Consider the following 23,646-nt stretch of genomic DNA (forward strand, 5'->3'; position numbering starts at 1 on the left):
AAAATATCCTATCTCCTAAACCACTCATCTTATTCCAAATAAGCACTTCATACGACCACAAGGTCTTAGTGAATAGATGAACTCAGCCAAGTTTGAGCCCAAACCTATGCCTTGGGAACTTAAGAAACATGTTCAAAGTTATGTAGTAAACACTACATAAAATTTGAGTTTTCGGCCTGCTCTTGGTCAGCTACATAAGCTTTTGACAACATAACTTTGAAACGATCGACTTTGCATGTAGATGATATAAAATTGACCTATCGTTAATTGAAGACATCTACGTTTCTTATTTTATTACTTTAATTCGAAAAGCGGCTCATAGTGGCTATGACCAAGAGCAGGCCGATTTGCAGGGAAGCTCGTTCGCAGTCCATATTTCTAGAAGTCCGTGCCCCATCCAAGGTCCCAATCTTGACTCCGCAAAGCATTATGATGCAATATATTTTGAACAATAATGCCAATATTAAATGCCAATGCTCATGATTGAAAAATGTTGACACAAAGACTATGAGTTTTGAGAGCACCTCCAAGCCCTCGAGAATCCAGGCTAGTTCGAACAATGAAGTTAACTTCTTATCTTTCTCGGGCTCCTTTGTTGTTTAATTGGCTTCCCTCTAATATTTGTAGGGATAAATTTCGATTTGGGCAAAAACTATGAAATATTGGTCATTTAAATCTTAATAGAAGCAACGAGTAACGAGTAATGCCATTACATTTTTTTTGAGTAATGTTTGTGTAACAAATTACCACTTTTGACCAAAGCAGTTGTAACTGTATTTTGTTCCTTTTATTGAGGAACGACTAATAACCTGCAGACGGATGTCTTGAATAGGATTCAAGTCACAAAAATATGGTTACACAATCACTGGAAAGAAAATCTGACTAGAAATCGAGTTTGAATTTGCCGATTGATGATACCCGGGTATTGAAGGTTGCTCTGGAATGGTTTGGAGGAAGTCATCCAGGTCCTCCTCGAATTTGGGAAGGGAATTTTTAAAAGCATGGATGACCCGATGGGAGGAAGGCAATTTCTAGCACATAGAGTCTCAGGCCTCTCTCAAGAAATGAGTGGCGCATGATTGATGTAGTATTTAGTCGTGTTGTACTGTAGGTGCAATGGCGTTGGATACATCAAACACGTTCATTGTCTCGTTGGTAGAAATTAATGTCCGTGTTATGGGATAGCCCATGGATACACTTAAAAGTATGTAATTTGGCATACAGTTTGTGTCTCCTTTGCACACTATGCGGGTGTAGATGTTGCAATCAATTCCAGTAGGAAAGTTCAGACTCTCCTGCAATCCGCCGAGTGAAGGGCTGGAGTACACTATCCATTTAGTGATAGTCCCTTTGCATTTATGATAGAAGCCATGCTGGGAAAAGTCAGTAAAGAGGCTATACAATGTTTAAACTTGATATTGTCAGGGAAAGATCCTTCAGTTGTCAATAAGTCCTTTAGCTGCTTTGGCAAACCAAATTAGACTAGGGAGGTGCTTGAAGAACAGGCTCACTTAGAAGCCGAGAAATCGACTGATTTAGCCAATCAAGAGGTTGAAGAGGCGTCTCCGCTTGAAGTAGAGCAAGAGAAGAAAGTTTTAGAGAAACCAGTCTGTCCTGTTTACTGTTAGCAGCCTTGTCCTAAAGAAGGAAACGGCTGGCAGTTTGACCACCCTAAATATTGTCAAAAGCTCATCAAGTTCGGCCTTGAGAAGTACAAAAGGAAGAAGGGATTCTTGAAGGTGGATTGTCCTTTTTTCCAAACGTTCATGAGCTGTTCGTCCATGAGACTTAAGGCGTGCTTTAATGTATGGTGTACCTCCAACCATGTAAAGGAGACACAAAGGTTTTCTTGTACTTGATGCATTGTATCTTGGATTAGGACAAGATTCCCTCTTCACTTTGTTCCAATTTTTAAAGGGAGAGATAAGTCGCTCCGCAGTAACTATATGCCTATTTCTCTTACTTGGAGAATTGCAAAGGTGTCTGAGAAGATCATGAAGTCCTTACTCCTGGCCAGCACGGGTTTTAAGCACATTTCAGCACTTACCCAACTAATTGAGCATTTAGAATAAGTCACTGAGGCATTGGAAAGACAAGAGTCAGTTGATGTTGTCTATCTTGATTTTGCCAAGGCCTTTGATAAAGTAGATCATAGCCTTTTGTTCAATAGACTTCATGACATTGGGATCCAAGGCAAGGTTCTGAATTGGATAAGAAGCTTCATTCATGATAGGAAGCAAATTGTTAAGGTCAAGGGATCCTATATTGACGTACTCGTACATGATGTTAAGTCAGATGTTCCCCAAGGCTCCATCTTAGGGCCCCTCCTTATTACATTACATTCGTTCCCCTGCTTCAAATGCTTTGAATTGCGGCCAGTCTCTCTTCTTATGCTGACGACACCAAGTTATTTTCTGGTAGAAAAGGCCAAGATTCCACTATTCTGTGGCGTTACTCATTACAATTACTGTTACTAAAATTCAAGGTGACCAATATCTTATGGTTTTTGCCCCACCAAGACTATATCTCACTAAAGAAATTGTATTTTGGGCTTCAAGCAGTCCTAATGCGTAAAGTCTGAAGACTTAGTGTGTCTATTTTCAAAAATGAGCATTGACATTTAATTTTGGCATAGTTGTTCAAAATTTGATTCATTTTAATGCTTTGAGGAGACGGGATTTGGACCCTAGATGGGACAATGGGAGCAGTCCTGCTCTCTCTCTCTCTTTACGCCCAAATATCGCGAATCTACATTTTTGAACCTTTGAAAACATCAAGTTGCCAAGCTAAGGACCACTTAATTACTGATGTAATAAAAGTTGCTTATCTTCTTAGCTATCCCTAGCTAACCTTTAGAATAATTACTTACATGATACATTTAAATGGCTCACTGATCTGAAAAAAACAGAAAAAAACGGCCAATCTGGAATCTACAGAAGGAGCGATAAAAGCAAATGCGATGTGACGGTGCACCCGTTGTTCAAGCAGAGATGGGAAAAATCGAGATTGATCGAATTTTTGCCACTTTCTGCCACAAGTGGCAGAAAATGGCAGAAAATGGCAGAAAATGGCAGAAAGTGGCAGAAATTGCTGGATAGGGTTGTCAAAAATGGCCGCCAGTGTTTAGAATGACCGATCTTGATTCTAAAATATGTCAAAGACGAGAAGAATCATATGGGTTGGATAAGTTCTTGAAGTGTCTTTTGCTACAAAGCATATTGATATAGCATTGGCTGAAATGCAAAAATGTTCCTCAAATATCGATATTTATATTGTTTGATGGTTGATTGAATTGATAACAGTATCCATAGCCCACTTGCAGCATCCAAGGCTTAGCCACAACATTTACACTTCTTTTCACACTCATCAAAATTATTATTGAATACGATATAACTTTTTTTTAATGAAATTGTCGTCATTTTGACTTTAAAAAGTTTAGATCAAGTGGCATCCCTGACTCCAATCGATTGCGGTGGCAAAATTCAAACTCGATCACACACCAATTTCGTTTAGTGGTTGTATCTCACATTCGATGATTCGATGCAAAATACCCATCCCAACGTGTCAAAACTACATACAGGTAGGCTTGAAAATGAACGGAAGTGATCGTGACTACTAGAAAAAGATGATTTAGAATAATACAAAGAATTCTATTTTCTGCCACTTTTGGCCATTTTCTCCCATTTTCTGCCACTTATTTTGGACCAATTTCTGCCATTTTCTGCCCCCAATTTCTGCCAGGTGGTAGAAAATGGGTTTTAATAATTTCTCATCCCTGTGTTCAAGTCGTCGATAAAACACGACGTAACAACTGAAATGGACAACATTGGAATCGAAGGGTGGGGGCGGGGGGGGACATACATAACCGTCGTTTGATGTTGTTTTCTCGCAATGAGGCGGAAAAGGAAGTAGACAGCTGACTACACTATGCGAATCTTGTTAGTAACGCAACCTTCTCCCAGCGGTTCCTAGGCACCGCTTTCAAAGATAAGTTCTCTTTTATTACCGACGTAACAAAAGTTACGTCAAGGACTAGCTCGGTCTGCCGACTCAAATTCGTTCGTAGGCGAAATTTCCTCTTTAATTATTGAAAGGTAATAAATAGACGAATTATAACCTATCGTTTTAATAGTGCTGGGGATTACATTCCCTGTAGCGGTTAGAAAAGCCCGTGAAAAAACAAACCAACCAAAAAAAAATGCAAAAAAGCTAAGATTAACAAAATTTATGCTATTAATCACGCTAAAACTAATAAAGAAAATTAACCCTGTCCCAAAAACAGAGCAACTCAAAACATTAACGCCACTTTAAGTGTAAATCAAAACTGCAGTAACTGTTCGACTTGGTTTTAGTTAATATGTTTGCCAATTAATACTTCAAGCTCTGCCCGGTGAATCAGTTTTAAATGGATTGACAAGATAGAAAATCAATTGTTTTTTTAATTGGGAACCAGAATGAACAACTTTTTTATCTAAAAATTTCAATTTCATTTTGTTTGAATTAATATTCTGAGTGCAAATGCTCAGGCTAAATTCAGGGACGAGAAGACCCTAAAATATTATTTCCCCGTAGAGACTTAACGTGCGTTTCAAGGGCACCTCCAAGCCTTTGAAAATCCCGGTTTGTTCGAACAAGGGCCAGAGTTGACGAGTCCGGACTTGAGCCCGGCCAATATCGGAAAAGACTCGAGTGCACTAGGACTTGAACCCGGACTCGTTCCAGCAGTGCATTTAATGAAGACCAATGAATAAAGAATGTTTTCCCTAGCTTTTAATAAAAACAGCTGTTTTAGCACTCATTGAACCTGTTGTGCGCTCAACAAGCCCGTTACAGTTTCCTTCGTTAATATTCCCCTCATCCCTTATCAATAAACCCGTTTTCAGGCAAAGTTTAACACTAATTAAGGAACTTATTAAAATCAATTCCTAGTATTAAGTGCCCATTTTGAATGATCATGAACAATTCAGACGATATCATTGCTTAGCTTTGGTTAAAAAATTATATGGAAAGAACTCAGCACTAACACCAAAATGTTTGAAAGGTCCTAGCAATGAATCTAAAACTTTAACGAACTTGGCAGATTTACTTTTATTGTGGGTTACTCTGATACTCCTTAAGTTGCTTTTTCCGAGTGGTTTTTTTACTTTTCGGTTCCCTGGGTATTTTTTGGTGCACAAACTTCTTATGGTTGATCAGATTCCCTATAAATGCCGTGCTGTAGCCGCATAAATCGCACCTGCAACAAAACAAATAGATGCATTAGTAGAAAGAATTACAATCGATCAGAGCAAAGCTCATCATCCGCCAAACCATATTTGCCTTCTATACACTAAATGATTGTTAGTCTTTATTACTCTTCATTCTATGGTTATTTGAAAGAACAAAGCACGTTGTAATAACGTCCGAGATAAGTTCTAATGCGCAGTTCCAGAACTATCTGCGCTTCTTTCGAGAAGTCCAATTCACAATAATAGAGATTAAATGACTTGACTCATTTTCAACTTGGACTAATTATAACTTACTTGCATGGTTTCTCTCCCGTGTGGATACGCATGTGACTCCTTAGATACACTCTCCTGGTAAACCTCTTACCACATGTAGGACACATCAGTCTCGCAGGTCCGTGGATTTCTTGATGTACTCTTAGTAAACGTTCATTGCCTCCTCTATATCCGCAATCTTTGCACGTGAGCTTGTCAGAAGTCGGATGAGCGCGGTTGATATGAATCTGCAACTTGGTCTCATTGATGAAATCCATGCCACAAGTGTCACACAACAATGGATTGCTGGGATGTTGCTTGGCTTTGTGATCCTTCAACTTGTGAGCACCGACAAACTTTCTATCACATACGTCACAGATTACGTGTTTCGATGAGGTTCTAATGTATTGAGTTCGATTTCTCATTTTGATTAGATTTTCAAGGTATTCCACTCGCAAGCGTGATGCATCCTCTTCGAAAGTACAAGTGACATCTTCATGCTCGGCCAATTCTTCAGGAGTGCCAAAACCTTGCTCACAATCTATGCATTCAAGTCTAATATCCTGAACATGCTCCTGGGTTGTTTCATCCCAACGGAATTTGAGCTTGGAGCAAGTTGCCATGTGACTCACGAGACCTTTAAGATCGGCTCCAAGAGTCACACTTTGTTTGCAATTGGGGCAACGCAACTCGGACACATCCGGATGTGCGGTCAAATGCTTGGAGACGTGTTCAGCCGTCACAAATTGCAAACGGCATTTCGGACAATCAAACTGGCCAAGTTGGTGACGAAACATTTTGTGCTTGAGCAGAGATTCGGGAGAAAGTTTCTTGAAGCAAACATGGCAGTCAACCTTGTTTGATAAACGCAACTCTGGCGAACCATCGGGGATGTCATTTTTCAGCTTCTGAACATTGAGGAACATGATCCGACCTTTTGGTTCCGGGTTAATTGCCAAGGGATCTTGTGGCGAGTTGTCGTTGGTTTCTTGGGGGCTGTGAAAATCAGACTTTGCTTCAACCATATTCAGACTATCAATATCATCCACTGTCTCCAAATTCAGATCAAGAGAACTTTGAAGGAACTCATCCACCCGCGATAACGTTGACGGACTTCCATTGAGATCATCGGGATTATTTGTCCGCAACTTGGCATCACAGGCCTTTTGAAGATGATTGGCTAGATGATTCCTTGAGCTAAATGTTTGTGAACAGAATCCACAGATATGTTTATTTCCAACCAACGGATGAGGAAGGGTTGGGACAGACTTCTTTTGGTGGGATGTTTTAGTAGATGTCTCCATTCGTTTCATGTGCATTTCTTGGTTGCAGCCCCGAGATTCATGCTGGTCTAGGTCTGTCTTGTTGCGAAATATTTGACCGCAATCGGAGCAGATGGAGCCCTTAAATGGAACGCGTTTCCCTTTCATGTTGGTCAAGAAAATGATTTTGTGACAGGTTTCCATGTGGTTGGCTAGAGTTCGTCTCCTGTCCCAAATGGGCACATCTTTGGCACAATTGGGACAAATCTGACTCGTTTGTGAAGGATGAGCATCAGAGATGTGATCTGTTAATTCTTTGGCCGTCTGATATACCAATGGACACGAGTTACATTTGAAATCCCCCATGCAATGATGGAACATGAGATGTCGCGACAAGAACTTGGCGCCAATCTCCTTGTCGCAAAGACGGCACGATATTTTGGATGAATCACTCTGTCTATTTTGGCTGTCCTTGGAGAAGGTTGGCCAGTCTTTGTTCAACACTAAAGACGCATTGGTAGGAACATGGGGAGCTTGGACACTATTCACTTTTTCACTCTCGATCACTTCTATCACCGATTTTAAGGCCCTGAGGCCCCGGCACTCATCAACGTGTTTCTGGGCCATTTCTTTCGATCCGAATTTCAAATGGCAAAGTTGACATTCAAAAACCATTATTCCTGTCTCGTTTTGCCGCAAGATCTTGTGTTTATTACTACAACAAACACGGAAGTGATTGGCCAGGCCATCAATCCCACCGCTCAAAGGCACATTGGTCGGACAGAGTGGACAAAAAAGTACTTGAACCTCGGGATGCTCTTGGAGGGTGTGAAAAGACAAATCCTTGGCATCCACAAATCGATCATCGCAATGGTGGCAAACAAAGTGACACAGAAAATGCTCTTGTTCCAAATGGCCTTTAATGGAGGCCAGAGGCACCTGAACCGAGCACAACAGACAAGGCCAGGCTTTGGCGTGGCTTCGGTTCAAAGCATCCAGGGTCTTGACGCCCCCATCATAGATGATGTCTTGAGCGGCATTCTGGATTTCTTGCCAAAATCCCACGGGATCGTCGGCCGATTGAAGACAAGCTTGGCAGGCTGTGGCTCCAGTAGATTGGGGGATTATGATGTAACAATTGTCAGAAAATTGACAAGACAATGGAAACTGAGCATCCGGAGATTTCATCCCTAAACAAGGGACGCCGCTATTGAAAAATTTGCGACATCGGTCCAAGAACTCGCGGTAAGTGGTGACTTGTCCAGATTCGACGATTTTTCCCAAAGCTCTCCAGATGTATTCGTGAGTCTTGGGATGGTACATCAAAGTCAAGCCCACGAAAGGCTGTCCATTGATATACAGGTCGGGGTTTTCTCGTAAGAATAACTGCCATTGACCCAATGGGACCTTGACCAGATTTGCCAATTCCGATGGATGGTCTTCTTTCTCATTTGCTTCTATTTCCATGGTTAGTTATAATCAATTAATAGGATAATGACAAGTGCCTGGAGCGAAGGCCTGGAGTTGAGACTAATCTAACTCTTGAGCATGGAGAAAAAAAATGCTCACTTTACTCAAATTTTAGATGTCGTTTGGGAGAGAAACATAACAAACTGTTCAGGGTGGCTAAAAGCTGATGGAATTGAATAGTAAATAAAGGAATGGAATGCTTCTTTTGCCATTGCGTAAGATTCAGGGAAAGCAAGTTCATATCTTACCCTATTCCCAGTGCAATGGAGTTCGTTGATCGATCGAGGGTCAAATATAATTAACCGACATCCAAAAATATAACCAATCTCATTCAACTTCTTTACTATCTTTTTTATCCAATCCCAAAAAGGATTAGTCGAATTCAAAGATAATTAAATATCTTTTATTTTCCATGGTCGTATGCATGTATGTATGTATATTTCTTTTACATATGTTTATGTATATTTCGTATTGCATTCCTCTATGAGTATTTAGGTTCTTTTAAAGAATTGGAGCCTTAGCGGATTTCAGCATTATTAACAATATATATTTTTTTATCACAATATGGATCATTTTTCAAAATGGTTTACACTACTGTTGTTGAGAAGCTCATGAAATATTAGCGTGAAGTACTTCATGTTACTTCAAGTACAGGCATTGGCATATTTTATTTCAAATTAAATCTTTTGCATTACCATTGCGTCCAATCTGTATGTATGTCCGTTTGTTATATTTTACCATAACATTGAACTCAAGGTTCATTCTTTGTATAACAGGCCTTTTCTTCTTTCTAATATCTGATTAATAGGCTTGAATGAACTTTGAGAGACTAGCATATATTGCTGAGTTATTTTCCATGTTTCTTTTTCGTTTTCATCGCTTTACTTTTCTTTCTTGGTTGCCTGGGAAGCTTTTGGTGAACAAACTTTTTGTGGTTGGTTAAATTAGATCCAACCGCAGTCTTGAAGTCGCATAAATCGCACCTGGAACACGAGGGAAAACGTGAACAAAACTACAATCATCATTCATTATACTCCTTTTTCTTTCTGGTTATACTTATATCGTTTCTCTCCCGTATGAATGCGGTTATGCAAGGTTAAATATTCAGGTTTGGTAAATCTCTTGCCACAAATCGGACACAAAATTTCAGGCGGTTTGTGAATCCGGGCGTGAGCTTTGAGACTTGATACGGTAGGCTTGATCAATCCGCAGTCTTTACACGTGGTCTCGTCAGATTTTGGATGGAACTTGTTGAGATGATACTGCAAAGTCGACTTGTTTGAGCACTCCATGCCACAGAAAGGGCACAGACATGAATTGACTGGATGTTTCTGCCTATGGTGATACTTCAACTTTTCGTTACCGACCAATTTTTCGCCACAAATGTCGCAAATCACGTGAGACGATGAAATTTTTCGGTGTTGGATTTGCTTCTTGAGTTTTCGCAAATGATAGACATATTTCTTTCTTTGTTCGGGCGCATGTCGTCCAGATTCACAAGTGTCTAGGGCTTCATGTCTCATCAATTGTTCAAGTGTCTCGTAATCCTTCCCACAATCCATACAGACACGCCCGATGTACTCGACGTGCTTTTGGGTGGTTCCATCCCAACGAAATTTAAGCTTGTGACAGGTTTGAATGTGATCCTCGAGGCCTTTACGGTCAGAACCTAGGCTGATATCCTTCTTACAATTGGGGCAATTCAACTCTGTCACATCCGAATGAGCAATAGTATGACGAGATATTTGTGTGGCCGTTTCGAATTGCTGCAGGCACTTGAGACACAGAAATTGACCCATTTGGTGACGGAACATCATGTGCTTGTGGAAGATCCTGTTGGGAATCCTCCTAAAACAGATTTGGCACTGCGTTGGATTGGAATAAGTTGATATGGGAGGTACAACCCGCACTTCTTTTGCAGTTTTTTGAACATTCCGGTACATGACAACTACTTGTGGTTTCGGTAGGTTCAAACATAAAGGATCTTTGGATGTAATATCCTTGGGTTCAGGCTCTACTTTGACCCTGTCCAGATCATCCATGACATCAACTGACTCCAATTCCAGATCAACGGAGCTTTCCAGAAACTCGTCTACCCGTGACAATGGTAAGAAATCCCTTACGCTATCAGTAGGATGACTAGTACGTAAATTAACATCGCACGTCACTTTGAGATGGTTGGCAAGACTTTCACGAGAGTCGCAGATTTCGGAACAGAAGGCGCAGCTAAAGGAAATTTGATTGATCGAGCCATTTTGTTGGTGATGGGGTGCAGAGGGTTCGGATAGGCTGGATTCTTTGGAGTAAGTCTTGTTTCGTTTCATTGGTACCATTTGATTACACGCCTGAAGTTCGTGTTGATCCAGGGCTGCCTTGTTGCGAAAGATTTGGCCACAATCGGAGCAGATGGAGCCTTTAAACGGAACACGTTTTCCCTTCATATTGGTCAAGAAGATGATTTTGTGACAGGCTTTCACGTGATGAACAAAGCTTTGCCGATCATTCGAAATATCCACGTCTTTGGCACAATTGGGACAGACTTGGTCTAATTGGGAAGGATGAGCATCAGAGAAATGATTTGTAAGTTCCTCGGCACTCTGACAGGTCACTGAACATGTACTACACTTGAAATCACCCAAACGATGATGGACCATGAGATGTCGGGACAAGAACTTGGCCCCAATCTTCTTCCAGCATTCCGGACATGTGGCTTTGGAGGGGCCAGGATGATTTGCTCGGGTTTCCAGGGGGTTATCAATTGGCGGGGGCAATAGTTTTGTCTTTGAGGTCGAAGACATCATGGAGGAATCACTTGCCGGTTGAACCCGTTTGTCGACCTCTTGCACATGTTGAACTCGCTGGACGACATCGTCTTCAGCAACTTGAGTCCGACCCCTCGAAGCCACACACGCGACTACATGTTTCTCAAACACTTTTTTCGAGAAGAATGGTGAGGTGCAAAATTGGCACACCAACACTCTACGAGCAGTTTCTTCTTGATCCACAATCTTGTTCTTGTTCTCAAAGCATATCCGGAAGTGGTTGGCCAAGCTATCAATCTCGCCGTTGATGGGGACATTCTCGGGACAGAGTGGACAAAAAAGCTCTTGAATCTCGGGATGCGCTTGCAGGGTGTGAAAAGACAGATCCTTGGCATCCACAAATCGATCATCGCAATGGAAACAAACAAAATGGCTCAATAAATGTTCCTTTTCTAAATGCGTTCTAATATCGGACAAAGGTACTTGCATCGAGCACATAATACATTGCCACGCTTTGACGGGAGGATAGCTTCGGTTCAAGGCATCGAATGTTTTGTATCCTCGATCATATAGCATATCTTCAGCCACTTCTTGGATTGCCCGCCAAAATTGGACCGGATCCTCCAAGGATGTCTGACAGGCTTGACATGTCTGAGATTCACTGGATTTGGGAATCATGATGGAACAGTTCTTTGAAAACTGGCAGGACAGTGGAAATTTGGCATCCGGAGGCTTCATGCCTAAGCAAGGTGTGCCATTATTAAACAACTGATGGCATTTACCGAGAAACGCCGAGAACCCGCTAACTTGTCCGGATTCGACGAGTCGTCCGAGAACCCGCCAAATGTATTCGTGAGTCTCGGAATGGTACATCATGGTCAAGGCCACGAAAGGCTGGTCATTAATCAGCAGGTCGGGCTCTTGCTCTTGTACGAACAATTGCCATTGGCCTAAAGATACTTTGGACAGATGCACCCCCTTGGGAGGGGGACCCGGCGAGACTGGCGATTCCATTTTCAGATAACGTTAATTAAGCGAGTAGGGAAGTCACATTGCATAGGGACCATTGAGAATACGCCGATTCATGGTTAACCACGTGCGGTGAGGTTCGCACTTCGCAGAAGGTCTGAAGGACCCAAAGATTGACGCTTGAATAGACGCTATTCACAGCTTCGATTTCGAGCTTCAGTTATTGCTCCATAGGGGGCGTTATCCTGCAAAATAACATTCAATGGTGGCGCACTTGGAAGGCTCTGATCCAGCTGCCAGTTGGGTGACCTCACTTGATATAATACGGCAGGGGTCAACCTGTGAGGATAGGCTCTGAAATGAGGGGATTTCGGTTATGCATTTAGTTACATATCTCTGAATAAACATAATGCAAATGCAAAATGTCCTAAGATGCAATGTGATAGTGAACTTAAGGTAAAAATTGAGTACAAGAACCATGATTAAACAATTCAAAGTGCCATCTCAAGATAGGTAGTAGAAGTAGTGGATGATATTAGTTGGAATGACAGTATTTGCAAATATCAGACTGATTTTTTAAATAGTCATATAAATTGGCCAAAACGGTAACATCACCTTTAAAAACTCAATTCCTCTTGAACAATTTGTATAATTTTTTGATTTTCATGAATTCATTTCAGTGTGCTTCTCCCAGCTTGCAATCAATCAAGACCTCCTTTATGGATTATGAATCAACCAACTAACATTAGTTACAAAACACTTTTAGAAACTATCAAAATGAAACAAATGTAATATTCCTCATTACAAATCTTTACATACAAAAGCAGTGATTTATGTAACTTAAAACAAACTAAACAAAAAACTAATGGTATGTTTTTTGCTTGTTAACGATAGCAGTAGTTACTAATAAAGTGCACAGTCTACGTATGAGAAGATATCTTAAATTGTATTAATTTGAAGTTTCATAGGAGAAATGTTAACACATCAAGAAGAAATGGAGTTGGTCTGTATTTTGATTTCATCAGGTCTTGAATTAGTTCTCACAGAGTTATGATGATTCTTCTTTCCTCATAGCTTTTCAAAATGACACTAATGATGTGGACCAGAAATATTAAATAACTTTACTAGTGTTTACTAGTTTATTGATAATTCCAAGCAGTTTTGTGTCAAATAGGAGACTAATGAAGTTTTAGCAGGTTGATGGAAATTACCCTTGTTAGAAAAAACCACAGTTAAGCATTCAACTTATCCAAAGCATTGGTAACGAAATTACAAGAAGCAAAATTACAGTAATTTGTTCTTTTTTTGGAAAAAGCAAGTCTAATTCAATTACATTTTAAAATGGTGTAATTGTAACGACCCAAAAGCTAAAAGAATTATTCGTTACTTGTTCTTTTTTTAACTTACCAAGTCGCCTTTAATTTTTTGTTTATCTCATGGTAATTGAGTAAACTTAAGGCTCAACAGAGCCTCTATCCATCTAGCATATTATAAGCAATGGAAGTCAGGGTTGAAAATTGTGCTGGCTCTTAACTATTCTCTGAGGATGTTCTTGGTTTTAAATCTTGTGGTGTTTGATACTTTATTGTTCACATATTCTCAATCAAATTCTGTTGGGCTGAAGATTTAATTCAGTGCAGTAAGGAAATTCTTTCTTTGGCTTGAGCATGATGGATAAAATTTACCAAGACTTCACATTTCCAGGACCTAAGCCATCAAACAAGGAAGGTTCATTGACTTGACAAAGGGTAACACTGTTTTCCCATCGTGACGTTTGCGACATTGTTTCAACCCTCAACAATCATCAACCCATCTAGGGTCCCAATCTTGACTCCTCAAAGCATTACAATTAAGTAGATTTTGAACAACTATGCCAAAATTAAATGCCAATGCTCATTTTTGAAAACAGATGACACAAAGTCTCCAAAATTTACGCATTAGGATTGCTTGAAGCCAAAAACATGGGGCAAAAACCATAAGATATTGGTCACTTCAAACTTTAGTAAAAGTAATTGCAATGAGTAAGGCCATTGGGTTTTTTGAGTAATGGTAGTGTAACAAATTACTATTTTTTGACCAAATTAATTGTCACTGTAATTTGTTCCCTTCCTTGAGGAACAACTAATGCCCTGAATTATTACCTCAAGGGTGAAGGGCAATATTGCACTGATGGGGATCAAATTGAAAATCATGGGAGGTTGTTGCAAGAGCTACAAATTTACATTATCAGCAGCCTATAATGCTACTTGTGGACTATCCAAAACCCGTTAGTAAGCCTCAAAAAGGAAACCCGTTTTAGGGCAATGTTTTTCTTTTGTGCTCTTCCCTTCTTCTATCTCATATGACGTCATACACTATCCCTTCCCCACTTATTCCTTGGCTTGTTTACTTTCTTACCCTCCCCTCCCGTCACTTCTTGATGACAAACAATCGGAAGAATACGCTCCAAGATGCCTGATTTTCACAATGTATTTTTCATTGACCAACTCATTGCTGATTTACTCTAACAGCATAAATACACCACCAACCCTTCTGAGTGACCTATCAAATCCTATTAGCTTAAAATTACAAACACTTTGTACATCCAAATGGTGATAAAAAGAGACCTATACATGGTCTTACCTTGTGACCTATCTGGACCTATACTTGCAACATACCAGAGACTTTTCATCAACATCTTTTTCCGTTGTGCTAAAAAGGCCAATGGTAAGTTTAGAAAAAGAATGTTTTTAAGGTTACTCACCAAAAACTTGTGAAACTGTGCTTTTCTTAATACTATTTTGTTGGGAACAATGATTGCCCAATTGTTGACGCATTGTTCATCATACAGTATACACCCTCCTGTAAAATAATGATGCACATGTCATAATTGTTCTGAATTTTACCAATGGAGAATTTGGAACCTTTACCAGAAGAGTTGATGGCTTATTCATTGTGCCACAGTACTTGGGCAATAAATTCTCTATTAAATAATCTCTTGATAGGGAGGAGCCGTGGAGTAGTGCAGTTTCTTAGCATGAGAGAAGTCCGCAGTTCAATTCTCCTCCACAATCTTTCTTAAAGAAACTTGTAGCCGCTAAACACATCCACAGATGGAGAACCAATCTGATACGGACTTTGACACTGCCAATTGGAACAATATAAGGCAATGTGATGGTTAGCTTTGCTGGCAGGGCGAGGTTCATCCTCCTCTACATCCTCCAACCCTAACACCCCAAATACAAAAAAGAAAAAGTCTGGCATCTTAAAGCGTATAAAGAAGTATAAAGCTTTGCGATTTCATACTAGTGCGCGAATGGTGGACTTAAATGGTTTAAAATAATTGTCAAACGATTCCTTAAGATGGCAAACAGTTTTGTCAATGAAAATTTGGAAGCATTGGATGTGTTGAAATCATGGTAGTTCTTGCCAGGATTGTGGCGCAGCCCGACTAGCTCACATAGCTAAAATCCGATCCGGTACTTTACCCGTCTCTATTCTCTTGTTTATACCAGTGCCCTGTTTTAAAAAAAGTATGACAATGACGTCAGCGCACCATTGTGGTGGAATTTTGAATCTTAAATTCTGTTCTAAAACAATGAGTTTACTTGGGTCTGACATCCAAACCAAACCAAACACGTTTTTGTAAGTGTTCATGCTTTAACGGTTAGTTCTAAGGCTTAAGTTACTTTTCAGGCATCATTATCAACAGTCGCAGCAACACCAAATTCAAAATGTGTTTTTTGACAAAGAAATGAAGAAAGTGGCTCAAAAAGTGGTGTTTAAAGCGTTCAAAGTACGTTTAAGTAGGAAGGAAAACTAAAGCCATATTATAGCTCGTAGAACCGCTGTTTTTTTTTGTTTTTGGTCTGGATCCGGGACCCATGTAATCTCATTGTTTTCGGAATAGAATTTAAGGTTCAAAGTTTAAACACTATAATGCGCTGAACTAAGTGTCATATTCTTCTAAATACTAAATAGTCCTTTTCATTGAGGGAGACAGCACCCTCTGCTGCGTCTAGGTGTGGACAAACAAACGTAGAAAAAAGAGAACAAGCTTTTAGATGCCAGATTTCATCAAGGGATTATTAGATGAAAAATGTCTTGCTGAAATATTGTGAAACAATGATTGACCCTACAACTCATCTGGTAGACCTTCCAAATCCTCTATGGGTAAAATTCCGAACAATTATGTCATGTAAATAATCATTTTAAAGGAGGTTGTATACTGAATGATTGACACTTTTGTGATCATATACTGTACAATATTCAAAGAACTTCTAGAAATATGGACTGAACAACAGGCTTCCCGACAAATTGGTCTGCTCTTGATCATAGCGACTCTTCACCACTTTTGGAAATAAAGTACAAAAATAAAACAGTTAGATCTTTGCAACTGTGGAAAAGTCATTTTTATACTCTCTTTGTTTAATGGCTTGTTTCAAAGCCATGTTTCAAAGTTATGATGTCAAAAATGTATATAACTGATAAAGAGCAGGCTGAATATTCAAATTTCATGTTATGAAAAATCTTTGAATTGACCTTATCTCCTGAGTAGCCCAAGCAGACTTCAAAAAAATGCTTTCATGGCATGTCACGAGCAGTTTATTTAGCTTTATTTCTTTCATGCCGCTTTCCCATTTTGTTTGGACTGTCGGACGGTCCAAACAAGGGCCCCTATTATAACAATGCCATTTTCTTGTAGTCCGTAAATGTGCTAAGCTAGTATAGTAACAATATGTCTCGTCCACGTTTGTTTAAATCCAAATCTAAGTGTTTGTGGGTTTCAAATGCAAAATATGCCTATAAATACGGATATAAAAGTTACCTACAGGACGTAAACAAATTTCGGGATAAAGTGTAAACCATTTAAGTAGGACTCGGGTTTAAAGGTTTAAATTCTTAATTAATTTCATTTTTTTTTCTGATGCTTTTTGTCAGCAATTTTTCTCAGAACCACTAATTTTGATGAGAAAAAGGCATGTTTTTGTGTTGTGTGTGTGGGGGGGGGCTCCAAAGTGTAAACCTTGATATTCACGATTCTGAATTCTGGTTCAGGAAAAAGCTCGTGGGTACTTTTGAAGATGCATTGTAAAAGATATCTTTTGCACCTCCTATAAATAATGCAAACTGCATTGCCGCAATCTTCTTGGTTGTTGGAATACAGTAGTTGTTCTCTAGTTCTCACATTACTCCTGCTTGCCTTTTTTGGCAAAAGTTCAAGTTTTTCCTAAGAATGCACATAGAACCTCAATACTTTAAACGCAACAGAGCAAATGTAAAAACATTTGCATTTTAGCCCAGATCTCTTCACCCTGAGAGGTAGCTAAAATAAAGCTCCCAGGGAAACCAAATTTGATCTAAACCCTCCACGGTTTAGGGTATGAATTTGGGGGTTCAAGTTAGGAGACAACTTCAAGGCCTTTTGATTTCAAGGATTTTGAAATTATGAAATATATAGAAGCCTTTGATAATTGCTTCAAACTTTTGCAAAATTAGTTTAATGTTGTTCTTTTATGTGGCTTTTTTCGCTTTTATACAAGCTTGTATCTTTTGCGAATGAGAACTTTTTTTTCTTGTCAAAGTAAATTATTTGGTGCTTTCAAAATTGTTTTTAGTGATTATTTGGCCCTCAAAAACATTTTTTTTCTAAGCCCTTCTTTTCAGAAGCCGCATGAAATTGATCTTTTTCATTTATCTATTTGCGAGATCTGTTTCCAAATTAATATGACAATTTTTTAAAGTCTTGCTCTCCCTCATTAAGAATGCTTGGGTTTTGCTCTAGTCGTTCTGGGTCGCCTTTGATGAATAAACTTTTTGTGATTGGACAAATTACTATCAGCCGCAGTTCTATAGTCGCACAAATCGCACCTGAAAGATCGAAAAAAATGGTGAAGATCAAGCTGCAAAATGGCTAAAACATTTGAGATCATACTTAAAAGGCTTCTCTCCAGTGTGCGTTCGGTTGTGAATCTTTAGAAAACTCTGTCTCGTGAACCTCTTGCCACAAGTAGGGCACATGAATTTGGGCGGTTCATGCCTTGTTCGATGGCGTTTGAGGGCGGAGGCGTTGCCTCCTATAAACCCGCAATATTCGCACTTGAACTTGTCAGATTTCGGATGCAGACGGTTGAGGTGATCGCGTAGTTTCTGTTCCGTGCTGAACTCCTTGCCGCAATGTTGGCATAGAGACGGTTTGGGTGGGATGTGGGACTTCTTGTGCATCCACAACTTCCTAGATTCGAGGAACGATTCCCCACAAACGTCACAAGTCCACAGTTTGGATTTGGTGGACAAACATTCTTGGATTTGCTTCATTTGTTGCATCTTATGCTCCACATACTTCTTCCGATGGATCGAGTTGTCTTGTCTGGCAATACAAATGTCCTTGTCTTCATGTTCCACCAATTGATCCACTGTCTTGAAACCTCGTCCACAATCCATACAAACACGTCCGATGTACTTGATCTGTCTTTGTGTCGTTTCATCCCAACGGAATTTGAGCTTATGGCAAGTGGATATGTGCTCTTCGAGGTCTTTACGCTCAGGTCCAAGCTCCACGTATTCTTTGCAGTTGGGACATTGCAACTTGGTCACATCAGGATGTGCAATCACATGCTTGGACACTTGGTCGGCCGTCTCGAATATCGCGGAGCAATTGGGACAAACGAATCGCCCCATCTGATGACGGAACATTTTGTGCTTGAGTAAAACGGAGGGAGCAATTTGCCTGAAACAAATTGAACAATCCACTTTGCTTGGCAATTCCTCGACTGGGATCTCCAATTTTGGAAGTTCCCAATTCGTCTGCTTGGCGGGTTCACCTTGAAGTGGGTCGTCAATTTTCATTTCGACCTCGGGTTCAATTTTTATTGGATCTTCTTCTTCCTCTCCGCAATTCTCGTCCTTTAGTAATTCCGGAGCCTCCAACTTGATATCTAGAGAACTACTTAGGAAGTCTTCCATGTCCACGACAAGACTTGGAGTGGCTTCTTGGGACAAGTTTGAGTCGGTGTTGGCATTCATTCTATTGGCCACACATCCAAGTTTTAAATGGCACATGAGATCGCCTTTGGTTCCGCACATTTTGAAGCACAACCCACATTGGAAGAAGGATCGAAGTCGTGACACTCGGGATTTGATCATACCATTGCTTGTCTCGGATAGGTTGGGGTCCAATTTATTTGCGCTTGATTTACTACAACCCCGGTGCTTGTGCCGCATCAAATCTTCTTTGCGGCAAAATGTCTGGCCACATTTGCTGCATCGAGCCGCAAAAAACGGAACCCGTTTACCAGTCATATCCATTTTGAAAACGATTTTGTGGCAAGAAACCATATGATCTACCAACATTCTAGGCTCCATGTTTTGGGCACAATTGGGACACACCAAAAATGACTTGCTTGGATGGATATCGAGGACATGGTGGACAAGCCCCTCTGCGGTCTCGAAGGTCGATGAACAGGAATTACAACTAAAGTTGCCTATGCTATGTAGCAACATGAGATGAGTGGACCAGAATTGCCGATTTACCCGCTTGGAACACTTAGGGCACGTGAGAAAAGTGTCTTGGGACAAAATATTTTTGGATTCGGTTTTTGCCACTTTTACACTATCATTCCTCTGCTCGGCCGGGGCAGGCCCGATGAGAGGTCGGTAATCAGTCTCAGGTTCTTCTTGTTCTACTTTTACAACCATAATTCTCGAGTCTTCCTTGGTTTCGACGATTGGATTCGAGATTGGGGATTCATCGGAAGTGTTGGATCCGGGCGGATTCGTCGCATTGTCGAAGGCATAAAATGAGACTTCAGCGGAATCCACAGAGTTCTCGTCGAAAGAGCTCAAGGGATCTTTTTCGATAATGCCTTCCAAAGGCACACCTGCTACACAAGTGCTCATGTGCCTTTCTAGAAGTGGTTTGCAGGTAAAAGGTTTAAAGCAAAAGGAACACACATTGAGTTTCCGGGCATTTTCTTCACATTCCATGGCCAGATTTTTACTCAACAAGCACAAGCGAAAGTGATTAGACAGAGCACTGATCTCACCATCTAAAGTGATATTCATCGGACACAAGGGACAATTCACTTCACCGATCTCGGCATGTTCTTGTAATGTGTGGAAACACAAATCTTTAGCATCCACAAATCGGTCATCGCAATGGAAACAAAAAAATGGACGCAAGAGATGACTTTTCTCTAAATGGCTTTTCATATCAGTCAATGAGACCTTTTCTGAGCACATATGACAAGGCCAAACTTGTTGTAAACTATCCTTACGATTCAACGCCTTCCTACTTTTGCGACCTTCATGAAAGATCACATCCACAGCCACATTCCGGATTTCCTGCCAAAATTGGCATGGATCTTCAGCCGATTCTTGGCAAGCTTCACAAGACTTGGACTTAGCAGATTTGGGAATCATGATGTAACAATTCTTTGAAAACTCACAGGACAACGGAAAGTTGGCATCCGGCGGTTTCTTGCCTAAACAAGGCGTGCCACTGTTAAACAACTGATGGCATTTACCGAGAAACGCCGAGAACCCGCTAACTTGTCCGGATTCGACGCTTCGTCCGAGAGCCCGCCAAATGTATTCGTGAGTTTCGGAGTGGTACATCATGGTCAAGGCCACGAAAGGCTGGTCGTTGATAAGCAGATCGGGTTCAGCTTGTAAGAATAATTGCCATTGGCCCAAAGACACTTTGGCGAGATTTACCCCCTTGGGAGGAGGGTTGTCTTGTTTCTCGGAGGCTTCCATCCTGAAATTAAGCTTTTTGTGATGACAAGACGATACAAATTGCTAACATTCCAATACTGTCCAGAAGGTAAACGATGAATTGGTCATATTTTGACCGTCAGAGTGCGCACTTGTTAGATGGTAACGCATTGCTCATTGCTCCAACGCCTTCTTGCGAGGTTTTGTAGAGCTTTCCTCTAATGGCCTGACGACTTCCATCTGTAGACATGCGGCTAATAGGGCCAGTGTTCTACATTGATTTTTAATATGTTAAACTTTGAATAGCAAGATATTCCATATCTTAAGAATATCTAGGATTCATGGAAAAGCAATGGTCAGATAATAATGTTTTGTTTATGGAGTGTCTTGAAGTTTATTGAACATTATGAAGCGGTCTTTTATCCCAGTCCAACTTGTGCCGGACTTGCCCCAACACTAGTTTGGAGTGGATCTTCCATTCCCATTTTGGGCTAAAGCTTTCATGTCTAGCACTTTTTGCTTTTAAAAATTGTTATTTTTGTAAAATGTTTGCCGCTGAAATAGAACTGTACAACTTATTAGATAAATCTGACTGAAAATTGGGTTGTAATAGACAAGATGAGGGAGAGAGGTTAACAAATTCTATGCAGCTCAAGGATCCTACATTACTACTTCTTGATGTAGGTGCAAGCATGTAGGCGGTTTTTTAACTCCAATCCTCAAAAAGCGCATCATTTCAGTACTAAGTATTAGACCTCATCCCTCTGACACGTCTGCTCAATGTAACCAAGGCTACCGCTGACTTAAGGCTTGGACGTTACCCAGAATGAGCATTGGCTCACTACTTTTGCCAGTCTAGTTCCATATTGGTTAACGTCCAAGCCCCTAACTCCGAGGTACGAGCTGTAAAAACCTCCTGGCCTCTGGTCAGGTGACTTCGGAACCCAAAAGTAGAACATTGAATTGTCTCTGAACCTTTTGTTATACTTATGACAATTACAATTCAGTATCTAGGACATTTTGAGGTAAGAGGTGATCATCCCAAAATGCCCGGATAGGATCTACTAATTTTTGATTACGTCGAGTGGCACTTAGGATATGCCTTTTTCAAAAAGAGGGGCCTTTTTCTGCCAAATATTTTGTTTTTGTTGAGAAAAATGCCGAAAACGAAAGTTGTGAAACACTTAAAGAAATTGGTATAATGCACAAAGAATTGTTACAAAGATAAACAGGTCGTTTTTTGGTCCCTTATAGCCTCTTTCCTACATTTTCATCTGTTGCAAAATCTTGGCACGCGACTGGATGCTGTTACTAGATTATCCATGACGTTTCTTCGTTTTATTTACAAGAAACTAACCTCTGTCTTGTAATGTTTGGCATTGGGACACGTTTTCAATTGAAACGGATGTTATAGCATATAATTCATTCTCTTCAGAGAAAAATTCGTAAAAGTGTTTCATTCATCATGAGCGCCTTTGGCCGCAGTATAGCGCTCTGGACGTGGTCAAATCCCCTCGACAAGAAGGCCAGATCCAGGGTCCACCAGGCTAATGTTCAAATAGCGGACCATCTCTTTTGGACACTTGACGGACCTAGCAAGCAAGCTGGTAACACGAGGCCAAGTTCGTTGGTCTAGGGGAGCCAATTCTGGGCTGGACGAAGGGCATATGTTCTTGGGCCGGATTTTTTTTTTTACATTCTAAGTCTGTTGTGGATTGAACACATTCTCTTGCTCATCTAAGTTTATTCTCGTAATTTAAATTTGCAATCTTAAACTTAGTTTGAAGTCCTTCGGAACGTAAGGTTGACATAAAAAACGATGCCGTTTTAGCTGTGCATTAGGATAAGATTTGATGGCAAAAGTGTTGCTGATCTTGTGCAAACCATGTTTTGATTGAGAAAAGCTTTCATCAATATCATCGGCGTGACCCCCTAAATTTATTATTCCACGTGGGCCATTCCTACGCATAATATATGAAAAGAAAAATCTTCAAGAATATTCAGTTTCATGATTCTTATAGGACGATTGCATGTGCTTGAGTAGATTTTAGGACATAGGCTTTTGATTTTCCTACGGACCAAAAAGACGAAGATGAAATGTATATGTGGGACAAGAGNTGTGCCATGAGCTTGTGTTTGGTCAATTCCTTCCCGGTGCCCTTGAAACAACAGTAATCGCAATTATCGACGCAATCGCTGGCTTCGTGGGCTTCCAGTTCTTCATCGGTAGCAAATGGCATCCGCCTTGGCCGTACAGCAGAGCCTCTTCTCTTCATTTTCATCTGTTGCAAAATCTTGGCACGCGACTGGATGCTGTTACTAGATTATCCATGGAGTTTCTTCGTTTTATTTACAAGAAACTAACCTGTCTTGTAATGTTTGGCATTGGGACACGTTTTCAATTGAAACGGATGTTATAGCATATAATTAATTCTCTTCAGAGAAAAATTCGTAAAAGTGTTTCATTCATCATGAGCGCCTTTTGCCGCAGTATAGCGCTCTGGACGTGGTCAAATCTCCTCGACAAGAAGGCCAAATCCAGGGTCCACCAGGCTAATGTTCAAATAGCGGACCATCTCTTTTGGACACTTGACGGACCTAGCAAGCAGGCTGGTAACACGAGGCCAAGTTCGTTGGTCTAGGGGAGCCAATTCTGGGCTGGACGAAGGGCATATGTTCTTGGGCCGGATTTTTTTTTTTTTACATTCTAAGTCTGTTGTGGATTGAACACATTCTTTTGCTCATCTAAGTTCATTCTCGTAATTTAAATTTCCAATCTTAAACTTAGTTTGAAGTCCTTCGGAACGTAAGGTTGACATAAAAAACGATGCCGTGTTAGCTGTGCATTAGGATAAGACTTGATGGCAAAAGTGTTGCTGATCTTGTGCAAACCATGTTTTGATTGAGAAAAGCTTTCATCAATATCATCAGCGTGACCCCCTAAATTTATTATTCCACGTGGGCCATTCCTACGCATAATATATGAAAAGAAAAATCTTCAAGAATATT

General features: G+C 40.4%; 2 protein-coding genes across 2 annotated transcripts; both read right to left on the reverse strand.

The window, feature by feature from the left end:
* Positions 1-5,063: 5,063 nt before the first annotated feature.
* On the reverse strand, positions 5,064-12,383 carry LOC131889320 (uncharacterized). Its single transcript, XM_059238406.1, has 4 exons — positions 9,269-12,383; positions 9,139-9,195; positions 5,523-8,213; positions 5,064-5,236 (listed from the first exon to the last, which is right to left on the reverse strand). Exons 1-4 carry the CDS (start codon positions 11,986-11,988, stop codon positions 5,089-5,091), a joined length of 5,616 nt encoding a protein of 1,871 aa, XP_059094389.1. The 5' UTR covers positions 11,989-12,383; the 3' UTR covers positions 5,064-5,088.
* A 5,219-nt stretch (positions 12,384-17,602) lies between these two features.
* On the reverse strand, positions 17,603-20,773 carry LOC131888805 (zinc finger protein 845-like). Its single transcript, XM_059237738.1, has 2 exons — positions 17,858-20,773; positions 17,603-17,793 (listed from the first exon to the last, which is right to left on the reverse strand). Exons 1-2 carry the CDS (start codon positions 20,677-20,679, stop codon positions 17,682-17,684), a joined length of 2,934 nt encoding a protein of 977 aa, XP_059093721.1. The 5' UTR covers positions 20,680-20,773; the 3' UTR covers positions 17,603-17,681.
* Between the last annotated feature and the right edge of the window lie 2,873 nt (positions 20,774-23,646).

This window comes from Tigriopus californicus, chromosome 10 (genome assembly GCF_007210705.1).
Source record: "Tigriopus californicus strain San Diego chromosome 10, Tcal_SD_v2.1, whole genome shotgun sequence".
NCBI lineage: Eukaryota > Metazoa > Arthropoda > Copepoda > Harpacticoida > Harpacticidae > Tigriopus > Tigriopus californicus.